Source organism: Myodes glareolus, chromosome 18, assembly GCF_982192425.1.
Source record: "Myodes glareolus chromosome 18, mMyoGla1.1, whole genome shotgun sequence".
Taxonomy (NCBI): Eukaryota; Metazoa; Chordata; class Mammalia; order Rodentia; family Cricetidae; genus Myodes; species Myodes glareolus.
Window position 1 is genome coordinate 65,431,342 of NC_142043.1, and position 14,703 is coordinate 65,446,044.

Here is a 14,703-nt window from a genome sequence, read left to right on the forward strand (position 1 = left end):
ACTAATTGGTCTGACACCTCTTGTTATTTTAGTCACAGAGACTGATCCTGGATTATCACAGTGCCACCATGGAGTGAGCTGTGTGATTTATGTAAGAGAGGAAAGGTGCCTCCCCACCCTCCTGGGGCTGTGGATTCATTCATTCCCCAATCCCAGCTTCAAACAGAACTACACCTGGATGTCTCTGCTCTGAGCTGTCTACCAGGCAGCAGCCCAGGAAGCTTGGGTTCCACAACCCTCCTCCCTTTTTAATGTCAAACCCCCAACCACATAGCCCAGAGCCACACAAGCAGTAAAAATAAGTTTAATGATCCAAGATTCTGCCAGACACTGATAAGCCCAGAACTGGGTGGAAATATGGCATCCTAGCACTGTTGCTGCTGGCTTAGGGGTAGGGGCTGGTGGAAGGGAATTGACTCCACAGTGGAGTTAATTCCAACCTCACAGATGCCCTATCTCCATGGAAACCAGCCTGGTGCTAGCATGGGGCCCTCAGGACCCCTATGAACATCTCTTGAGAGGTACTTCCTATTAAAAACCACAGGTGCCCTCCCCAACCCAAACCTGCTGCCCTTCCTCCTTAAAGAGACAGAAGAAATGGAGTGACCACATTGTGTGTGCTTCCTAGCAGAGAGGAGGGGGCACCAAAGCTGCCACTAGCTCAAAGCTCTGTTAAGAGCTTCAGGTGGCCTGAACTGCCTGAGGGCTGGTGCTATGCCTACCCTGGAAGGGAGCAACAAGGGCAGGTCTTTGAAGCTGCCCAGTGTTTAAAATACCTACAGCAGTCACAATCACACCCAAGGCTCTGGTGTGTCAGAAATGCAGGGCCCTCACACCTTCCTGGCCTGCCAGGATGAACTCCAGGATGGGAGTGGGAAAAGACCACAAGAAATAAAACTCTGATTTATACAACAGCTGCTCCTGGCCAGCACATGCTGGTGGGCCTCCTTGCTTGGCTGGCCTGATAAAAAGTTGGGAAAAACAGGGCCTGACTGCGTTGGGGGTGGGGGTTGGGGTGTAAATGGAACTCAGAAAACAGAGTCTACAAATCCCAGAGGGAATGGCCTGCTGTTCTCAGGCTGACTCCTAGTGGTGTCAGTTCTCAGGCAGCAGAGCTCCACAAGCACGTGTCCTCTAAAGACCCTGACTGAGCTATGGGAATGGAGATGAGCCCATTTCCCTCATGACCAGGGAGAACATTCCCAGTTCCTTTCCACACGGCAGGAGCCAGACACAGGGCCCTGCCTTGGGAATGACAGCACATTCATCAGGTGGCGATCCTAAGATCCTCCAGGATTGTGACTCTGGATGAAAGAAAGGACATCCTCCTTGGACAGCTTGTCTGGATCCTGGGACTTCTGGGAGTCACGCATATGGAAGCCATCTCCCCACTCCCAGAATAGCCGGCTGTAGTAGCAGGTACTGGGAAGGGGAGGGGGCAGTCAGAGTACTGTACCTTGGTGGCACAGGACCAACAGACTAACCCACCCCTGGCAACTGTGACTTCAAAGATGGACGCTTTTAAATGAGGCTCTGTCACTGACTTGAGAGTTCCCCCTCTGGCATCCAAAAGGTACCTACCCAGGAGACCCCAGCACCTTCATGCCTCCAAGAACTAACTTTTGCTGCTATACCCTGCATCCAACCGGACTCTTTACTAGTGTTCTAGCTCACCTGCTTCACTAAGAGACCAGTATTAGCTGGCTACAAAACAAGTGTTGGTAGCTAATTTTAGGCCCCACGGGCCACAGCCAAAGCTTAAGTCCTAAGGAGAAACACCTGGGACCTTGAGTCATAAACGGCAAGGCTAGGAGCCTGCAACATGCTCCTCAAACCCTCTTGCAGGTCCCCCAGCCACCTAGCCAGTGAGCTCTCTACCCAGGCTCTCCAAGACCTATTCTTGGGTGGCTTCTGCATGGCAGTGATGGGTTTCAGGTCAGTGGAGGACTACTTACTGAAATGGGGCAATGGAATCTGCAGGGAGGTGAAAGGTAGACCTCTGGGTTTTCTTGTTGTAGAAGAACTTCCTCTTGAAGCTCTTACTGAATGCCATGGTCCATGGCTCTGAGGGAGAAGAGGGCAGGCACTCAGAACAGTACCCATGGGGATGAGTCTGACCAATAAGGATGTCTTCCATTCTCCTGCTTGTCCCTTCCAGCCTCCATGGCCAAGCCCAAACGGCTCAGGAGAATGGCAGGTTATTACTTCTCTATGGCCTGCAGAGAGGCCATGCTTACCTGCTGAGAACACCAAGTGGGCATCTATAATTTCTTCTTTCCTAGTCCCCACCCAAAGACCAGAACAGGCCTAATCTGGTGGTGTAGTGTTCCCAAGAGGTACCTCAGAAGTTGCCAACTGTCCACGTCAACAAAGTCTGGGCCAGTCACCCTTGCTAGGGAAGGGGAACCTACCGTTCATGGTCCTGACAATGTAGAGGCCCGTGGGTACAAAGTGCCGGTCGTCTCGTCCAGTGTAGCTGAGCTTTGGCGTGCCACCGGAGCCCTTGATAAGCTTCATTTCTAACCTGGTTTCCCCAAATAGGTGGACATTCACGAAGCACATGCATGGTGAACAGAGTGGGGCATGCTAATGTTAGTCTCTAGGTAATTCACAATGACACCAGTTCCAGTATCCTATCCTGGTTTGGCAGAAGAAACCAAAGCACAGATCCTTAAGCATACTGCTCCAAGCCACCCAGGGGGGTGTTCACAGCAGTTCTGAGTTTAGAGCACAGTTCTGCACACCTAGTCGGGCAGCAGGTGCTGCTCTTTGTGAGGCCTCACAGTGGCACCAACAAGGGGAGTCAGAAATCAGTGATGCTACTGGGTCTTCAGATGACCACAGAGCTCGCTCACAGTGAAGTCATCTGGTGAACAAGGCACACTGAAAGTATGTAAGATACATCTATGTCCTCTGCTCACTCTAAGCACTGTGAGCTGGGGTTTAGTGTTTGAAACAGCTTGCTTCTCTGCCTTTTGAAAGGACAGTCCTAACCTATTCTAGCATCAATGAGCCTGTATTGCTGCCTGACATAAAGCACCCTGTACCCCCTCCTGACGGGTGCTGAACTAGCTCACAGCTGGGACTCAACTGTAGCAAGGCAGGGAAAGTTGGGAGTGAGAGAGGCAGTGTCAGGACCCAGCTCTGTAAGTCACCCATGTAAATAGAATGAATCTCCTCCACTCAGCTATGCAACACCACCACCAATCTAAGCCACACTGGGCGAGTTACTCACCTGACAAAGATCTTCTCCATCTCTTCCAGCCTGTACACCTCCTTCACCCTGTTGAGTAGAGCAGGTGAGGACAGTTTCCTGGGATGTTTGTGACAGAGGCCCTAGACCTGCCCTTATCCTCAGATTCTCTGAGCCCAGCAGCCCACAAATGAGGTTGCTGGGCCTGCGGCACTGCTACCCTACTGATTGCCTAGGCTTCCGAGCTGTTACATAGCCCTTTGGGCCTGTACAGCAGCTGGGATTCAGCAGTGAGTCCTGAAGACAGGAGAGGGCAAAGGAAGATATGGCAGGCAAACTTTTCTAACACCACCCTTATTCTCAAGGAACCTTCACTGACACTACAGGTCAGAAATCCAAAGGCCAGGCTTTAGATCTTCCTACAGCTGAGTTATTCTAAATAGTCTTGGTACTTCTGTTATTTTGAGGGTGTAGGCTCTAGTTTGAGGCCCAGCCCTCCACATATAGAGACCCCAAACCTGCCTTGGGAACTGCACCTGGATAAGCTGCCTGTTTTAACTAGCAGGCAGGATGTCATATTAGCACAAGCAGAACTCATGCTGAGGCTGTCTTGCATCTTCAGTGCTGGAGTTATTTCTAAGTTTACTTAGATGAACATTACCAATGACTCTGCTAACATATCAATAAGCACTTTACCCTTCAGTGCTGTCTGTAATAGCCTCTGACCTGGAGAAGGTAGTCTACTCTCTATCCCTTCCCTCCTCTTGCCCTGAGCCTGGTATTTTACCCTACCTACGGTTGACAAGCCCCACTCTCCTCAAGCACTGAGTTTCACTCCCCTAACCATCCTTTCATAATCAAATCCCCATTCCCTTACTTATTTCCTTACCCAGAGGCCATGCAGTCAGTAAAGGATACTCAAGCATGAAAGGGCACATGTGCATCTCAAATTAGGAAACCTTAATCCATCCTGCCAGGCAGGACAGGGAGCTGCATCCCCAAACTACTGACATGGCAGTTTATCCCCAGGCCCTTCTACAACCCTCCCATCCCACTGAGGATAGGAGAAATAAGCAACAAAGCCACTACCTGAGGGAGTTGGGGGGGGGGGGCATGCTCACCTGATAGGATTCATGTCAGGCCGACTGGGCTTGGAGACCGCTTTCACAAATTTCTCAGCAAGCTGAATTCTACAATCCAAACAGAATCCTTAGAGGAAAGCCAGGGAACCTCAGTAACATCTGTGCCCCAAGGCATTTTCACAGCATCAGTGGGAGCCTGGACTTATACAACACTTCCAAGTGGTAGCATTCATGTCCCCTGGATTCTGACCTCTGTGAGCTGCTTTTCCTAAAGTGTGTCTTTTGTTGTGTTCAGTCATCTCCACTAGGACATCAAGAACCGTTATTGTACATGTCTGCTCTTTCACCTAGCTCATGTTTCATGTCTAGCTCAGATGCGCCAAATTGCGACTGCCCAAGTTCTGACCACAATTTTTAGAAGAAACCCTCCCTCTTCTAACAGAGCCACCTTTATTCAGTCTTTACACAAAAATGACCGATCTGAACAACTGTAGCATGACAAAATGTGATGGAATTGGGCAACCAAAGCCCACACCTCAGCAAACTACAATGTAGACCCATCTTTCCTCCTGCCTTTGGTGGACATGGGAAGTCCCTCCATCCCTCCCTCCTCCCCTCCTTCCCCTAGGGCCCAGGCACACCGCTGGTTGAAGTGCTGCTCTCTGACGTCGCTGCCATTCAGCACCAGGACATCGAGGATGTGGATTGCACTGATCTTCCGCTGGGCCTTCCCCTACAAGGGACAAGCATGCTCTCCACTGTGCAGGTACTAGTCTTTGGCCCACTGTGGCATGCCCCAGTAAGACTGTGGCCATGCTTACTCTAGTCAGCTGGCTTTCCACTGTGTTGCCTGTTAACAGGGAGTGCTCTAAGTTCATCCCTATACTGTAATGATGCACAGCTCACAGAAAATGCCAGGTCTCTTCCTTCCTAAGAGATTGCTAGTTATGAACTAAATTGGCTACTAAAAACACCTGGCAGGATGTCAGAACTGTGGATAAAGACTTTCTGTCTGTCCCTTCCCAGTATCTCCCATAGTACATGGCAACTGTTTTAGAGGAAATTATTTCATCACACCATGAAACCACACTGAGGTGGAAGGCCAGGCTCCACAGTCCCCCAACTCCCCTGCCTTAGGGCCATCTATGAACAAAAATCCTTCTGACCTCCCCTTTCAGCTCATGCACAATTTCCACACAGAGCAGTGTATCCCGGGGCAGCTCTGTCTTCAGGTCCAGCTTCACCCATCGGTCTGACTGGCGACCATCCCACGTGTAGATCTGGGACTTCTGTAGGCAGGGAGAAGAGTAGGCATGGAGACTTAAGAAATGGGAGGGTCTAGTCTCAAAAGAGCATTAACTTGGCACTCAAGCAGACAAGGGCTGGCCAGTGACAGTAGAAAATGTCTAGGAGGGATGGAGTTTGTGACACTTCCTCCTCAGCCTTCACAGGAGAGTAGAGATGGGCTCCATCTTGCTGGTAGGAAACTGTACAAAAGACCTTCATCTAGTGTGATGTACATGTGGAGGTTGGGATTACAGGAAGAGAAGGAGGCAAAAGGAGAAAAATACAAAGTAAGGACACAAAAGAAGAGACTGGAGCAGAGTCATTTGCATGGGAGGATGCAAGATGTAAAGCTAACAGGCCCGCCCTCCCTCTGTTAGCTACCAATGGCCTTGAGGAGGGAGAAGGGTGTCTTCCAGACAGGAAATGGCAGGGGGTAGGATTGGAGACAGTTGGCCACCCAGGATCAGCCTGATGAGCTACTGGCTCTGCATTTCAAGAAAAGCAACAGAAGACCTCTGTGATGCCAACAGAATGAACACACAAGTGTGGCCAGAAGCTGTCCACATCTCCAGACAGAGGACCCCACGCCAATGGGAGGCCAGAAGCTGACTTACCCCCAGGCCCAGGAGGAATTTCTGCTCGCTGCCGGACACCATACAACGATAGTCCAACACGGGACGGATCTTCTCTAGGGTTTTGGCAGTGAGCAGTGTGGGCTTGTAGCTGAAGATGTTGATGTCGGTGTCCTGTGGCACAGATCACACAAAACACTGCTATGCTGGGGCAGGCTGACAGAGGTGAGGGACAGGAAGCATCTACTCTCAGGAGCAGGCTTCCCTGCACACTCCTTTCCACCTAACCAATCATTAAATAGGATCTATTTCCATCTGCCTGCAGTTTTCCTAGGAGAAACTAGGAAAGGAAAAAACACTGAGTCCCAAGTACAGATGGAGTTACCAGAGCTATGGGGAATATCACCAGAATAGGGCAGCCATGAATTCAGTGACACTGAAAGCAAGGATTCCCCAACAGTTGGCCTGAGAGCAGAGAAATGATCTCTCTATGCCATTCAGAAAAAAGTAAACATCTTGAACCTTATTCTTTAGTCTGTGACCCTCACAAAACCAGCACAGGACCACAACTGAAGTGATACCCTGGGAAAGCTGGAGGTGGGTGGCAGAATTCTTAAGACTAGCTCATTAAGAACAGGATGGAGAGGCTGGACCAGACCCACTGTGGCTCCTCTGCAGTTCCCTGCATAAGATCAACCATCATTCCATCTCTTCCATGCAAACAAACCCTTATGATCCTGAATTTTTAGAACCTTTTGGCCAGCATACCCTTTGGGTGGCAGAATGCTGGCCCAAGCCCATCTTAAGACAAGACTCAGCTGGGCGGTGGTGGCGCACACCTTTAATCCTAGCACTTGGGAGGCAGAGGCAGGCAGATCTGTGAGTTCGAGGCCTGTCTGGTCTAAAAGAGCTACTTCCAGGATATGCTCCAAAGCTACAGAGAAACCCTGTCTTGAAAAAGCAAAATAAATAAATAAATAAAATAAAAATAAAAAACAACAAAAAAAAAAAAGAAAGAAAAACAAAGACAAGACTCTACTGGCCAGAAATGTTCTTGGAAAACCCTATATTAATATAGCAAACCCTATATAATATAGCAAAGTTCTAAGTGGAGACCTTAGTCCACTCCTTTAGTTCCCAGGTTGATGCCTTCTCAATCTTTAATGAAAGCCAGGGCTGCCTCAGTGACACCTTCTGCCCCTAGAAAAAGGCCCCTAATACGATGCCACAGAAGCCAGATTTACCTTGATTAGCTCAAAAAACTTGAATTTTGGGTCTGAAGAAGAAGGAGCAACTCGAGCCCGGTCTGGGATCTGAAAAGAGAGATCAAAGGGCTTAAAAATTTTTATTTTATATGTGTGGGTGTATTGTCTGTATGTCTGTCTACCACATGTGTGCCTGCAGAAACCAAAAGATGGCATCAGATCTCCTGGAACTGGAGTTAAAGGCAGTTGTGAGCTACCATGTGGGTATTGCAAACCTAACTTGGGTCCTCTGGGAGAGCAGCTCTTATCTCTGAGCCATCTCTAGCTCTGGCTTTGGTTTGTAAGTACCCTGTTGACACTGTATGAGGAGATGGGTTCAGGCTGAGGAAGAGTTAATGGCATACAAGCAAAAAGACCTGGCAAGGGAGCTGGAAGTACAAAGTTCATTCCCTATCAAGACCCTGTGTCAACACAACCCAAAGTCCTTTTCTCTACACCTGTTAGATATAGATGGGGCCATCAGGGCAAAATGCAGGCTGCCCCAAACCTCTGTGTTCTTTTGACCCAGATGCAGGCCAAGCTGTCAGAGGGTCAAGAAGGTAACTTGTAACATGCCAAGGAGCTGGGCTCCCTTTCAGGAGGTGGGGGGGTTAAGGTGACAATCCTGTTCTCATCTACAGCTTCCTGCCCTGGGGTGACAATGGAGTGCTTACCTCCCATAGTCGGAGGCATTCTTTCCGGATCTCTGCCTGCCTAGGCTCACTCAGGGTGCTAGGAAACAAAACCAGAACAAGATTAAGACCTCTAAGGAGCCCTATATGACCTTGTCAGCTGCTTAGAGGTACAGTGCAACAGTGAACATCTGAGTGCACATACAGGCTGGCCTCCAAAGACAGTTCAGAATTTATGGACTGAAATCACTTCTCCTCCCACCACCTGGATGCTGTCATTCCCTATACACCCCTTCCCTCCACCACCAAGCACGCTGTGGTTTCTCTTCTTCTCTCAAAGACATCACTATGCTGATATCCCACAAAGCAAAATGAACCCAAAGAGTAGCTTTAACACCGCTAAAGAGATAGGGTTGGTGGGAAAAACAAAGCAAGGGCCACTCTGAGGCTGGTGAGAGATGGGTGGCACTCACCTGTCTTGTACAAAGGCATGGATTTTGGCCAGAGCTTTGATCTGCAGACTGCAGTGGCTAAGAGAAAACAGACACAACAGGATCAGCATAGAAGTGTGGTCAGAGCAGCGGCCATCTGTATGTGAGGAAGGTACTGGTGAGTTACATGGGGCCCAAAGACAGCAGAGCAGAGCTGAGCCCTCATCACAAGTCTGCTGAAAAGGTTTTTTATCCCAGCCATAAAGAATTCAAACACAGTGGTGAACTGACTCTGAGCAACAGCAAAGCCCATACCCAGTTCAACTGCAGACAGCACTGACAAACCTGCTACAGTAACAACTGTCTGTCCTTTAGCCTTGTACACACAGTATCTGGCACTTAATAAAGAAACTAGCCGGGCAGTGGTGGCGCATGCCTTTAATCCCAGCACTCGGGAGGCAGAGGCAGGAGGAAATCTGTGAGTTCGAGGCCAGCCTGGGCTATAAGAGCTAGTTTAGGACAGGGTCTAAAGCTACCGAGAAACCCTGCCTCGAAAAACCAAAAAACAAAAACAAAACTACTGGGGCTGGAGAGATGACTCCAAGGTTAAGAGCACTCACTCACTGGCTGTACTTCAGAGGAAACAAAACTTTCAAAGGGGCTGGGGAGATGACTCAGTGGAGTTCAGATCCCCAGTACCTGAATAAATGCTGGGCAAGTGCTGGCAGCTCACCTGTAATCCCAGCAATGGGAAAGTAGAGATAGGATCCTTAGAGCAAACTGGCTAGCTAAACTAGGTGAGTTGGAGAGCTCTAGGTTCAAGTAAGAGACCCTACCTCACTATGTAAGGAAGAGAGCAACTGAGGAAGACACTTGACATCAGCCTCTGGCCTCTTGGAAACCACCAGAGGAAAAGGCACATGATAATAGCGACAAGGCTAATAGTAGGAGCTGGAGGTGGCTCAGTGGTTAGAAGCACGCACATCAAATGGCTCACAACCACCTGGAACTTCAACCTCAGAAGATTCAATGCCTCTGGCCTCTGCAGGCAACATCAGTCACATACAGAGACACAAAGTTGGAAAGGAAATATTTTTTAATAGCTTCCCATCAGAAGAAAGGGATGTGAGAAATGTAGAATACCTTTAAAGTAAAAGAAAAAATATTTCCTTCCCAATTAAATCCTAAAAAAAAAAAAAACATGCTTTTTTTTTTTTCTGGATGTTTATGTTATAGGTTGTTCTGTTGAAGCAGAGCCTCACTATGTAGCTCAACCTGTCCTGGAAATCAGTGATCCCTTGCCTCTGCCTCATGAATGGTGGGAGTAAAGGCATGCACCACCATGTCCAACTAAGAAATGCGTTTTTAAATAGACAAAAAAATGAAGGGGTTGTCTCGAGTATACAACATGACTGAAGTGGAATGACTGCAGACAGGAACCTGGGCTCTCCAGGAAGGACGCAGAAGTGTGTCAGGAAAGGAAACACAAGACAAGAACACTGATCCTAAAACTCGGAGAATCACTGAGGCAAGAATAGCAAGTTCCAACCAGCCAAGGCTACACAAAACATGCAAACTAAGACTTTCTGGAAAGAAAACAAATCATTCACCAGAAAAAGAAAAGGCCTAAATGGATTTCATTTTCAAAATTTTAAAATTTGAGATGTCAAACATGAAAAGGAAATAAAATTACCTCACTTCACAGATGACATGTCACTAGAACAAGACAGAAAGCCTAGAAGTAAATGCTCATTTACTACTACTTATTAGCATTGCTAATGAAATAGCAAAAGATTTTGGAAAGTGTGCCAAGACCATTTAATAGAGAAAGGACAGTCTAGAAAAATCTGGAAAAAAATGGAGTGAGACTGTTAATGCCATATCCAAAAATAATTTAAAATAAAATGCCTCAACACAGAGGCTAAATTTGCAAATCTTACAATGAACAAGGAGAAGCCCCACAACAGAGTGAAATAATAGAAGAAATGAGTAAGTCAGTGTGGAGGCCAAGAACTGCAGGCCCAGTTCCATCTTGCACATCCCAACTCAGGATGTGATTGCCTGGTTTCCTGGAAATTAAGATAGGCCATGCCATCCTGACAAGTGGTCAGGATATGCAAATGTGCTTCTGTTCCTTCTTTTGTAACTATGAGGTCACCTGGGGAAGGGTGGTCTTCAGCATACCTGATCTAGAGCACTTTAGCTACCTAGACAACAGAATACTAATGATTTGATGTCTCAGAGTAGTAAAGTGACTGTGTAAGTTTCTTTTGTATCATTTTTTGTTACCTTCTCTCCTTCCCCCACCCCCATTTATGTTGGGTATAAAAGCTGTGGTAAAAAATAAGTGGGGGGAGGATTTCAGTCACTGGAATGCCCTCCCAACACTTTCTGTGGTTTATGTCATCCTGTTATTTTTTATGTGTCTTCTTCATATTCTTTACTTATATTTCTAAAATTTCCATGCCCCTACCCTTCTTCATATTCTTTACTTATATTTCTAAAATTTCCATGCCCCTACCCTGGTAAGAAGTATTTTTTTTGAGGTCAGTCCTCAACAACCAGGTCATACTGATGTTAAAAACTTTTGTGCAAAGGACATAATACAGTGAAAAAAACACAGGGCAGGAAACAATATTTCATACCCAATCCTAGTAAGGGATTTATGACCAAAATACACAAATAGCTCTTTAATTCAATATTAAACTAATGCTTAAAAAATGTCTGATTACAGAAAGACAGTTATCACATGTACTCACTCATAGGTGGTTTTTAAACATAAAGCAAAAAAAACCAGCCTACAAACCACAATCCCAGAGAACTTAGACAACAATGAGGACAGTAAGAGAGACTTACATAGATCTAATCTACATGGGAAGTAGAAAAAGACAAGATCTCCTGAGCAAATTGGGAGCATGGGGACCTGGGGGGAGGGTTGAAGGGGGAAGGGGAGAGGCAGGGAAGGGAGCAGAGGAAAAATTAAGAGTTCAATTAAAAAAAAAAAAGTCTGAAAAGGAGAGGTAACCAGAGCTCTGAGATGGCTCAGCAATTAAGAATGTGCAGTGCAGTGTCTGGGTGTAGTGGAGTACATCATAGCACTGGGGAGGCAGAGGCAGGCTGATCCTTGAGTTAGAGGCCAGCCTGGTCTACAGAGTAAATTCTAGGACAGCCAGGCCAGGGCTACACAGAGAAACCCTGTCTTTGGCGGGGGGAGGGTGGGGAAGCAAAGTGCTCTTACAGAGGACCCAGGTTCAATTCCCAGTACTCATGTGGAGTAGCTCACAACTGCTTGTAACTCCAGCTTGGGGGGGGGGGCAATTAAAAAGAGGGAAATAGCTTTCTGTCTCCCACCTGAAGAACCCTGAACTGACAAGGTTTGGGCTCTTACCAAACATGCTCTTCACTTGCGTCCCATTCATCTTGCCTCCAGTCAAGGGTCTTCACAAGACAGCAAGCACAAACTTTTCCAGACTACAGTGACTGAGGGATTACCTGTCTACAGATCACAGGCTTTCTTCTCACCATCGGAGCCAGTCTTGGGACTAGACTTGCTAATGTCCTGAGTAACAGTAACCAAAAAGTAGCCCAAAGTTGGGTTGGAGAGATGGCTCAGAGATTAAGAGCACTGACTGCTCTTCCAGAGGTCCTGAGTTCAATTCCAAGCAACCACATGGTGGCTCACAACCATGTGTAATGAGAACTAGTGCCCTCTTCTGGCCTGCAGGCAAATATGGAGGCTGAACAATGTGTACATAATAAATAAATAAATCTTTAAAAAAAAAAAAAAGTAGCCCAAAGTCTTAGAATGTCCTGGAACCAAACAAACGTGACTCTAGGCTTCCTCACTGCCCCAACAGTTCCAGCAGACATGGCCAGCAGGCTTACCTCTCATTAGACCGTATCATGTAGTCATTGAATTCATGGTCTCCTTTGATCACCATCAAGGGAACTACCAGGTTGACATCAGACTCAGTGTTCCGCAGCTGGTTGAGTTTAATGTTCACAGAGAAGAGGTACTCCCGCACATCGTCTATGCCCACCTTCAGACCTTTGCACACCACGTACCTGCAGGAGACATCCTATCACTCTAAGGAGCTCAGAGCCTTCTCCCGCACACGCCTCCACTCTAACCCAGTAGAGTCACAAAGCGAAACAGCTTTTGTTCTGCCTTAAGCCTGAGCTCAATGGGCAACACATACCATGCTCTTAAAAATGCACCTCAAGTCCTTCTCTTTAATAGGAATTGGTGGCATTCACCTTTAGTCCTACTTGGGAGGCATAGGCAGTCAGATCTCGAGTTCAAGGCCAGCCTGGTCTATGTAGTAATTTCTGGGTTAGCCAGGGCTATATTGTAAAACTCTGTGTTGAAATAAAATATATAAAATCTATAAAATCCTTCTCTTATACATGAGACTGTTTCTATCTCTATGAGGGTGTTCCCAACTGCTCTGCACCAAAAGATGTAACTTGGGAAGGCTTTTAATTACAGATGTAAGGAATCAAACTCTCCACAGGAATCTGTACTGTTGGCCTTTAATCCCTGCACTCAGAAGGCAGAGGCAGGAGGATCTCTGTGAGTTTGATGTCAGCCTGGTCTATAAGAGCTAGTTCCAGGATAGGTTCCAAAGCTACAGAGAAACCCTGTCTTGAAGACAAACAAACAAAAAACAAAAACAAACAGAAAGAAAGAAAAAAATCTGTACTATAACAGCTACCTGACAATTCTGATCGGCTTGTTTTCTCTTACCTTACATATGGGCACTTGGAAGCCTGTGGTGCCTCTGTATAGCAGCCCCATTGCCTGTTCCTAGCTTATATCCCTTCTGAATGTCTCTATTAGTGGTCACACTCTTCCTGGGCCAAGCTGAGAATTCCAGACAGAAATATTGTAAACATAGCTGTAGAAGTGGCAGTCTAAGCAACCTCAAGATGACCACTCAAACCAAGGACCCTGGCTCCAACTGGAGAATCACATCTCCAAAGTCAAGGTTTCTAACAGTTTGAGAGTCCATGCTAGACAGATGCACAGGGTTTACTGCTGACTTCTGACCAGCTAGCTGGCTAACAGAGAGGAAGACCTTACCGCTCTGAGTTGGCAGGCCGGCTGGTGATGGGCTTGAAGAGACACACACGTTCAAAGCAGCAGTATAACAGGTAGATGAGCCCCACACTGAAGGGTGTGAAGAGGTCAAAGGTTTTGCAGATGAAGTGCCCCCCTGGAGTAAGAAGAAAATGCCCAGGCAATCAGTGGCTACTCCAGAATGTGAGGGAGGTCACCTTAGCCAGTAAGATGACTGGGACTGGTCCATTAGAAATCCAAGGCAATTTATGAGATAATCATCTTTAGGGAGGACTTTGGAGACTCTCTTGCCTTTTCTTTCCTGTATCCTTCACCTAGCCACCAGTCACCCAATACAAGGGTTTCTTTCTCTTACTTTTTCTTTCTTTGTCCATTTTTAAAAATTTCTTAACCAACCCCCATACGTGCTCTTGCCAAAAGGGCCCCAGTAAGTCCTTAGTGAGGGAGAACTGAGGAGGTGTCACCTGTCCGGACAACAGACAGCGCCATGAGGAACTGACACAGCAGCAGCTGCTTGCTGAGGATCTCCTGCAGGTTCTCCTGCCCCTCCACAGAGAAACCCTGAAAGGAGAGTACATGGATGGAGAGAGAAATGAGAAGGACTGAGAATCACATCCCTACCTCATCTCTTCAGGAGCTCGTGGTAACATCAGACAGCCACAATCTGACTGATCAGCATCTCAATTTCTTTATCTAAGTAATGTGGTCCGTTACAGACAAAGGACCCTGGCCTAACTGCTGAACTTGAGCTACCTACCCACTTTATTATTCCTAAACCACAGGACCAAGTCTGCTTTTCCAAAGAAATGGTCCAAAAAAACCTTGAAATTCACATGGGAACCCAGAGATAAGACGCAAAGTACTGGCTTATCACTGGTCAACCACGAGATAGAAAACAAAGATTTAAGTCCTAAGAAAACAGGGAGTAAATGTCAGGAGAATATTCTGATGGGGCTGTGCCACACACTGACCTCCAAAGGCCCCCAGTCTGACAGAGAGAATTACAGAGTAAGGATTTACTCACAATACCCACTACTCTGCCCTTAGCTGTGGAGCCCGTTCCCTCCAGCTGGCACACTCCCAGGCCAAGCCTTGCTCCAAGAATGCTGTGATTCCTAGAGCATCAGCAGGGAGGTGCCAGTAACAAACCATGCTTACACTCACATAAAGGAGGCAGGCAAT

General features: G+C 47.2%; 1 protein-coding gene across 1 annotated transcript in view; it reads right to left on the bottom strand.

Moving 5' to 3' along the window:
• Nucleotides 1-288: 288 nt before the first annotated feature.
• Nucleotides 289-14,703, bottom strand: part of Cmtr1 (cap methyltransferase 1) — a 46,566-nt gene continuing 32,151 nt past the window's right edge. The window contains exons 11-24 of the mRNA XM_048451268.3: nt 13,986-14,082; nt 13,525-13,657; nt 12,327-12,506; nt 8,484-8,540; nt 8,053-8,110; nt 7,379-7,447; nt 6,177-6,308; nt 5,442-5,564; nt 4,917-5,008; nt 4,315-4,383; nt 3,236-3,283; nt 2,412-2,524; nt 1,956-2,064; nt 289-1,422 (exon numbers count right to left, since the gene is read on the bottom strand). Coding sequence (XP_048307225.3) covers nt 1,281-1,422; nt 1,956-2,064; nt 2,412-2,524; nt 3,236-3,283; nt 4,315-4,383; nt 4,917-5,008; nt 5,442-5,564; nt 6,177-6,308; nt 7,379-7,447; nt 8,053-8,110; nt 8,484-8,540; nt 12,327-12,506; nt 13,525-13,657; nt 13,986-14,082 — 1,422 coding nt within the window. The 3' untranslated portion in view covers nt 289-1,280. The remainder of the gene's footprint in view (nt 1,423-1,955; nt 2,065-2,411; nt 2,525-3,235; nt 3,284-4,314; nt 4,384-4,916; nt 5,009-5,441; nt 5,565-6,176; nt 6,309-7,378; nt 7,448-8,052; nt 8,111-8,483; nt 8,541-12,326; nt 12,507-13,524; nt 13,658-13,985; nt 14,083-14,703) is intronic.